Source organism: Rana temporaria, chromosome 3 (assembly GCF_905171775.1).
Source record: "Rana temporaria chromosome 3, aRanTem1.1, whole genome shotgun sequence".
Classification (NCBI taxonomy): Eukaryota; Metazoa; Chordata; class Amphibia; order Anura; family Ranidae; genus Rana; species Rana temporaria.
In genome coordinates, this window is record NC_053491.1 from 368,809,122 (window position 1) to 368,816,882 (window position 7,761).

Genomic DNA, 7,761 nt, shown 5'->3' on the forward strand with positions numbered 1-7,761 from the left:
TAAAAAATACGTATCTTCTACATATTTTTCGCAATAAGCGTTTATTGATTGGTTTGCGCAAAAGTTATAGCGTTTACAAAATAGGGGATAGTTGTATACCATTTTTATTCATATTTATTTTTTACTAGTAATGGCGGCGATCAGCGATTTTTATCGGTACTGCAACATTATGGCGGACACTTTTTGGGACCATTGGCATTTTTATAGCGATCAGTTCTATAAAAATGTATTGATTACTATAAAAATGCCACTGGCAGTGAAGGGGTTAACACTAGGGGGTGAGGAAGGGGTTAAGTATGTTCCCTGGGTTTGTTCTAACTGAAGGGGGGGTGGGACTGACTTAGGGAAATGACTGATTGCTGTTCATACATTGTATGAACAGACGACTAGGCATTTCTCCCCTGACAGGACCGGGAGCTGTGTGTTTACACACACAGCTCCCGGTTCTCGTTCTGTAACAAGCGATCACGGGTGCCTGGCGGTGCGCCCCTATTGGCTGAACGGCGAGATGACGTAGATCTACGTGATCTCGCCCAGCAGAGCCGACCTGCCGCTGTATAACTGCGGCGGCTGGTCGGCAAGCAGTTAAAATAGTGGAAAAAAGTTGCGCTACTAATATAAAAAGATCAGCTAGCATCAACAATAAGACTAATTGTGTAAGAAAATAAAAGAAACAAATGCAGCGCTGAAAGAAAATGTGCAAATCTCCCAATGGATATCAGGGGTTAATGTACAGTGTGAAATCGTGAAAGGTAAATTTAATGGAGAACCATTCAAAGAACAATGGTTCCTCGTCTGACCCCCCCTTTAGTAACTCGCGTCAGGGGCCCGCCCCCTTTTTTTCTTTTTTGTTTCTTTTTTTCGTCTGACTTTAGCAACTCATGGCAGGTGAGAGAAGAGAAGAGATGACACATTCGTTACCACAACCCCCCCCCCCCCCCCACTCCCCTGCTTATCATCTCGTGGCAGGTTTTCTGCTCTGGGAGGCCCTGCCTACAGCTGTGTAAGGGGGCCCAAAATTTGTGATGGCTGCACTGTTCATTTCCATAGATATTATGGCAGAGTGCTTGGCATTTATGAGATGGAATAGCAGAGCTGCAATATACAGGGTGGTTTTCACATACAGCACCAAAGGAAGTGCATCCAACACCAGGGAAAGGGGATGGGTACTCTTACCCCAAACTGTGGACACACACGCTCAAATGAGTATACAACGTGATCACAAGAAATACTTATATTTGCCCATGGCATTATATCTTTAAGGTTTTTCTTCGTTGACAGGAGTGTCACATATATACAGAGCAATTTATTATTATATTCTTGTATACTATATTTCTTTGTTCTTTAAATGGTTCTCCGTTCAATTTACCATTCACGATTTCACACTGTAAATTAACCCCTGATACTCATCGGAGAATTTTGTACATCATTTTCTTTCAGAGCTGCATTTTTTTCTTTTAATTGGAATATTTACTATAGCAAAGAGTAAAAGATATTGGGGGTTATTTACGAAAGGCAAATCCACTTTGCACTACAAGTACAAAGTGCACTTGAAATTGCACTGAAAGTGCACTTGGAGGTGCAGTCGCTGTAAATCTGAGGGGTAGATCTAAAATGAGGGGAAGCTCTGCTGATTTTTTTATCCAATCATGTGCAAGTTAAAATGCATTTTTTTTTATTTTCCTTGCATGTCCCCCTCAGATCTAAAAATGACTGCACTTTCAGTGCAATTTCTAGAGCACTTTGCACTTGTAGTGCAAAGTGGATTTGCCTTTAGTAAATAACCCCCTTTGTGTTTTTTTCAATTTTTTTTTGTTAATAACGCAAAAAATAAAAACCGCAGAGGTGATCAAATACTAGTGTTGCTCACGAATATTCGCATTGCGAATATTCGACTCGAATATAGCATATTCGAGAAATCGCGCTATATTTCGAATTTCGCGGTGAATATTCGCAATTCCGAATATTCGCATTTTTTCAATTTGATTTTTAAAACAGATCACATCCTATCGACGTCTAAAAGCATTGCTGGTATGATTAGAGACCCTGGGCCGAGTAGCTAAGCTGAGGCGATCCTTTTATGTTGCCAAATTGAAAAAAAAAAAAAATTGCGATTTTTCGCTATTGCGAATGCGAAAATGATTGCAAATTTTCGATAACTGTGGTAGGAGAACTCTGATTGTCTCTGATGCAAAAGGGGGGGGCTTTGTGTATGTGTATGTTATGAATATTTGTATGTTTGATATTATTATTTTTTGTAAGAAGGAAAAAATTGCGCATACCTTAAAAAAGGGGAGAATACAGCAGCAACTCAAAAATGTTATACAACATAAATTAATACAAGACAGAAAATGGAGTCGCTCTACAAGAATAACAAATATGTCTAGTGACAAGACATGTGGGCAAATTATAAAATAAGCAAGCGCAAATAACTTGTGAAATACACAGTGAAACAAATATATAAAGAAATATAGTCCCAATAATAGAAAAATAATCTTTCATAAAAATGTCTTTGATATGTGAAGTGAAAAAAAGTCCAAAGCATGCAGCATGAACGTGTTCAATCTTCAAGGTGTTTGATTGACAAACGGCTGTGACAGATGGATAGAGTAAAGAATCACCACCAATGCAAAACACTTTTTATTTTCTATTGTAAAATATCAAGAATATTCTGAGCCAATCAGAGTGCTCCTTCAGCATTTGCCGAATATTCGCAATTATTTTGTATTGTAAAATATCAAGAATATTCTGAGCCAATCAGAGTGCTCCTTCTGCATTTGCCGAATATTCGCAATTATTTTGTATTGTAAAATATCAAGAATATTCTGAGCCAATCAGAGTGCTCCTTCTGCATTTGCCGAATATTCGCAATTATTTTGTATTGTAAAATATCACGAATATTCTGAGCCAATCAGAGTGCTCCTACAGCATTTGTCGAAATTGCGCAATAAATATCGCATTCGCATGTTGCGATATTTCGATAAAATATCACGAATATTCTGAGCCAATCAGAGTGCTCCTACCGCAGTTATCAAAAAATCGCAATTATTTTCGCATTCGCAATAGCGAAAAATCGCAATCATTTACTTTCGATAAAATATCACGAATATTCGAATTTAGCGAATATATCTCGAATATTCGAATATATATTCGAGATATATCGCGAAATCGAATATGGCATATTCTGCTCAACACTATCAAATACCACCAAAAGAATGAAGGCCGCTTGACCCGCCCTGCACTAAGGAAAGGGAGCCTCCTTGACTACTGGATGCTTGGCAACCAAGTGGGGCGTCAACCTAATCAGGGAGTCGGAGTGGCTCTGCTGGGATTGGCTACAATGGCAAGAGGTGATGGGGTGGAGCCAGAACTCTAGAAAAAGCTATGGGTTGCCAAAATACGATGGTGTGGCTTCCGTGGGCTTCGTTGGGCGCAAATGTTGCCTGAACTGTTGAACCTCAGAAGATTTGTACAAGGTCCAATTGTCCTTATCATCCACGCTGGGGGAAATTACGTAGGCCTGTCTCGTTATGTGGCCCTCATTTCATCAATTAAACGTGACATTGCTCATTACTGTGCCACGTTCACTAATCTGACTGTTGTCTGGTCTGAAATTGTCCCCCCCCTGGTCTGGGCTCACCACACCCCAGGTGCGAGCCTGGAGTGTTTTTGGCGCAAGGTGAATGCTCAAGTATCGAAGTTCATTCACCGTATTGGTGGTATTGTGGTATGCCACAGGGAGCTGGAAGGGGACAACAGTGATTTCCTGCGACCTGATGGGGTCCATTTGAATGAGATTGGCATTGACATTTTCCACCTGGGCCTCATAGGTGGTGTTGAGCAAGCGCTGGCTGCGGTGGGACGCTAGTCAGTGTACCACTGACTTGCGTGTGGCAGTTTTACCTTGCCAGCAATTTATGGGCTAAGCCCTCAAGTTGAATTACGGGGTCAGTTTAATGCCTGTCTCGCACTGATGGTGGAGACAGGCCTCTTAGACTAGAGGGTTTTTTAAGAGATGATCACGGTGTAACCGTGACTGGCATGGTTATTGGATTTTGAAGGTTGTTACACCAATATGTTCAATAAAGCTGTGGCCTTGCCCTACTTCCAACTTGGTCTATGTGTATTTTTTGGGGGACAAGGTTTGTTATGGCTTAAATAAGGGGAAGTTAAGTTAAGCCTAAGCTTTTCAGCAGTCAAGAAGGCCCCTTGACCCGCCCCGCACTAAGGAAAGGGAGCCACAGCTTCTGTCCTTATCAGATGTAATCCCTTCTCAGCCTCGTGTGTCTGCTTCCAGTTCCCCTAACACACTGTCTGACTTCCTGGTACAGCCCCTCCTCCCCCAACATGCATCAGGAGAAAGAGGGTAAAGGTCACAGTGATCTATCACAAACATCACACCTCCTTTCCTTCCCAAAAAACAAAACAAAAACATAACAAGAGAACAAAATGTTGAACACATAACATAACAAGGCAAGCAAGATCAGTTCAGCAAGTAGTATCTCCAACTCAGTTCTGTGATTTTTGCAGCACTTCATGAGCCCTTTGTCTCTGTTTCCTGACCTCCAATGTGTCCCGTAAGATTTCAGCGCTTTGCCAGCGAGGCGTTTGACGTCTTTGACGGGTAGACTTACGAAGAGGCACAGCACCGGGAGGGATAGAGTCGGTCAAAGGTTCTGGAGATGTCAGTGGGTGTCCCACAGACAAATCAGTCTCTGTAACTCCAGGCACATGTCCGGGCTCCTCGGGAATATGGTCACCAACCGGTTCAGGGTTTGGTTGTAAACTTGTGGGATCATGCCAGACACCATGCCATATGTCACCAGCAGAGTTCAGAGTAGACTCTGGTGGGTGGTTAGAAAGAGGGGTCGGTTTTGTCACTAGTGGCCGGCAAATGCGTTTCCTCAATTGTGAAAGGTGTCGTCGAACACAAATGCCTTCCTCCAGGCGAACAAGGTACATTCTTCTTCCAAGAGTTCCATCAATAACGCCAGGAAGCCAAGGAGGCAAAGCTCTGTAATTCCGAGACCATACAAGATCACCGGCACGGAATCCCAGACGGCTCGGCGGAGGAGGTTTTGGTGACTGTTCCTGCGGACGAACTTAATCAAGTTCGGTGCGGAGATGCCTGCCAAACATAAGAAAAGCTGGTGACAGCCCAGTAGTAGCGTGTTTCGTGTTACGGTACATGATCAAGAATTCCAGCAGCTTCTCCTCTGACATTCCAACCTGGTCCAGAGTGGACAGTAAGTGCTTCTTGAATGTCTGCACAAATCGTTCTGCCAGCCCATTCGAGGCTGGATGATAAGGAGCTGTTTTGTAGTGTTGGACGCCCAAGCCACTAAGGAAGGATTGAAACTCATGCGATGTAAATTGAGTTCCATTGTCGGAGACTATGGCTGTTGGCAAGCCATATTGAGCAAAGAGCTTCCTTAAGACTAGAATGGTAGCAGCTGAGGTAATAGAAGGCATTTGAAAAACCTCCAGCCATTTTGAATGCGCATCTACCACGATCAAATACATTTTACCCTGGATGGGGCCAGCAAAATCAAGATGGAGTCTGCACCACGGTTCTGTTGACCATGGCCAAGGTTGCAGGGTTCCTTTCTTTTGGGGTCGCTGGGCTTGACAGCACCCAGGACATTGAGCAACATAATCTTCAATTGCCGTATCCATTTGTGGCCACCAAACATAGCTCCGGGCTCGCTGCTTCATGCGCACCACACCAGGATGGCCTTCATGCAGTATCCTTAGCATGGTTGATTGCAAGTACTGGGGTACAATCACTCTATTGCCCCATTGTAGGCAACCAGCATTAGTCACAAGCTCACATTTTCTGGCAAAGTACGGATGAAATTCACCTGAAACTCTCTCTGGCCATCCAGTCTGAACATAAGAGAATATCTGAGACAGGAAAGGATCTGTGGCTGTATGTCTGGCAATCAGGGAGGTGGACATGCAAGATTGTGGCCTGTGTACTTCCACTACACGTATCTCTCTTAGTGGGTGGTCTCCAAGTGGCAATCTGGAAAATGCATCTGCATTGCCATGGGTATCATGGGAGCGGTATCTGATAGAATAAGCATAAGCTCCTAAAAATAAAGCGTACCTTTGTAAGCGAGATGTGGTTGTTGTAGAAATTCCTTTCTGAGGGTTCAGTATTGACAACAGAGGTTTGTGGTCAGTGATAAGTGTGAACTCCCGACCATAGATGTACGCGTGAAATTTTTTTGTGGCCCATACAATGGCCAAAGCTTCCTTGTCTATCTGGGAGTAGTTTTGTTCTGCTGAGGTTAGAGACCTGGAGGCAAAAGAAATGGGGCGCTCTGTGCCATCCGGCATGACATGGGAAAGCACGGCACCCAGTCCATAAGGCGAGGCATCACAAGCCAGGATGACGGGTTTCTTTAAATCATAGTGGACCAGAACGCGAGAAGACAGAATGAGTTCTTTAGAAAGCCGAAAAGCTTCTTCACATTTGTCTGTCCATATCCATTTAGCTCTTGCATCCAGTAAGCGATGTAATGGGTAGAGCTGGTGTGCTAGGTTCGGCAAGAAACGGTGGTAGTAATTTAGGAGGCCAAGGTAGGACCTGAGCTGGGTGACATTCCGGGGGGTAGGGGCATGGGTGAGGGCTTTAACCTTTTCTTTAGTAGTGTGTAACCCATGTCGGTCCACCGTGTGGGCACAAAATTCCAGTTGAGACTTGAGAAATTCGCATTTTGAAAGATTGACACGTAAACCATACTTTTGGAGTCTCTCTAGCACAGCTTCAACATTCTTTCTGTGTTCTTCATCAGTGGGACCAGTGATGAGCATGTCATCCAGTAGACATTGGGTGAAAGGTATTCCTGCCAGGATCTCATCCATGATCCGCTGCCAGATGGCTGGAGCTGGGGCTATGCCAAAAACCATGCGGTTATACTGGAATAATCCTTTATGAGTGTTAATGGTCAACAGATGGCGTGAATCTGGGTGTACTTGCAGTTGCAGGTAAGCTTGTTTTAAGTCTATTTTTGTAAACTTTTGCCCCCCAGCCAGTGAGCCAAATAAATCTTCAAGTCGAGGCAATGGGTATTGATCCACAAGAAGTTGGTTGTTCAGGGCTACCCTGAAATCACCACAAATCCTAATGTCTCCATTCTTTTTCTTGACAGGCACAATTGGCGATGCCCATTCACTTCTATCCACTTTCGTTATGATCTTCTCAGCCAATAGGTGGTCCAGCTCTGCTTCCACTTTCTTCCGCAAGGCAAAAGGTACTGATCTTGCCTTACAAAAACGAGGTGTAGCACCAGGCTTCAAGAGGAGGTGGGCCATCTTTCCTGATTCCACCCAATGGTCTACTTCAGAAAGCAATGTACATTGGGCAATGGCAAAAGGAGGCATGCCCAGGGCTTTGATCCAGTCCCTTCCATACAGCGGAGGACCTCCTTTCCTTACAACATAAAGGCGTAGACTTTGACTGCGGTTGCCTAATGTAACAAGGGGTTTTACATAACCCAAGGGCTGTAGTAGTTCCTTGCTGTAGGTTTGTAGTGTGAGCTTTGTAGGTTTCAGCGGCAGGGACAGACCCGATGCCTTTAAATCAGTCCATGAAATGACAGACACAGCCGCCCCTGTATCAACATCCATGGAGACAGGACAGCCATTGAGTGTGACATCCACTTTAATCGCAGGAGTACTCCCAGCTACTCGAAACAGTCCAACATGCTGGACACAGGTCTCCTCATCAGAGCTAAAACCGTTATTGTCCATATC

General features: G+C 44.0%; 1 protein-coding gene across 1 annotated transcript; it reads right to left on the minus strand.

Annotated features, from left to right (window-relative positions):
- Positions 1–4,315: 4,315 nt before the first annotated feature.
- On the minus strand, positions 4,316–7,321 carry LOC120932764 (uncharacterized protein K02A2.6-like). The gene has a single exon (XM_040345430.1). It carries the CDS (start codon positions 7,318–7,320, stop codon positions 5,104–5,106), a length of 2,217 nt encoding a protein of 738 aa, XP_040201364.1. The 5' UTR covers position 7,321; the 3' UTR covers positions 4,316–5,103.
- Positions 7,322–7,761: the final 440 nt, after the last annotated feature.

Coding starts and splice junctions, on each gene's coding strand:
- LOC120932764 (XM_040345430.1), bottom strand. CDS start 7,320: ATGGCCCACCTCCTCTTGAAGCCTGGTGCTACACCTCGTTTTTGTAAG.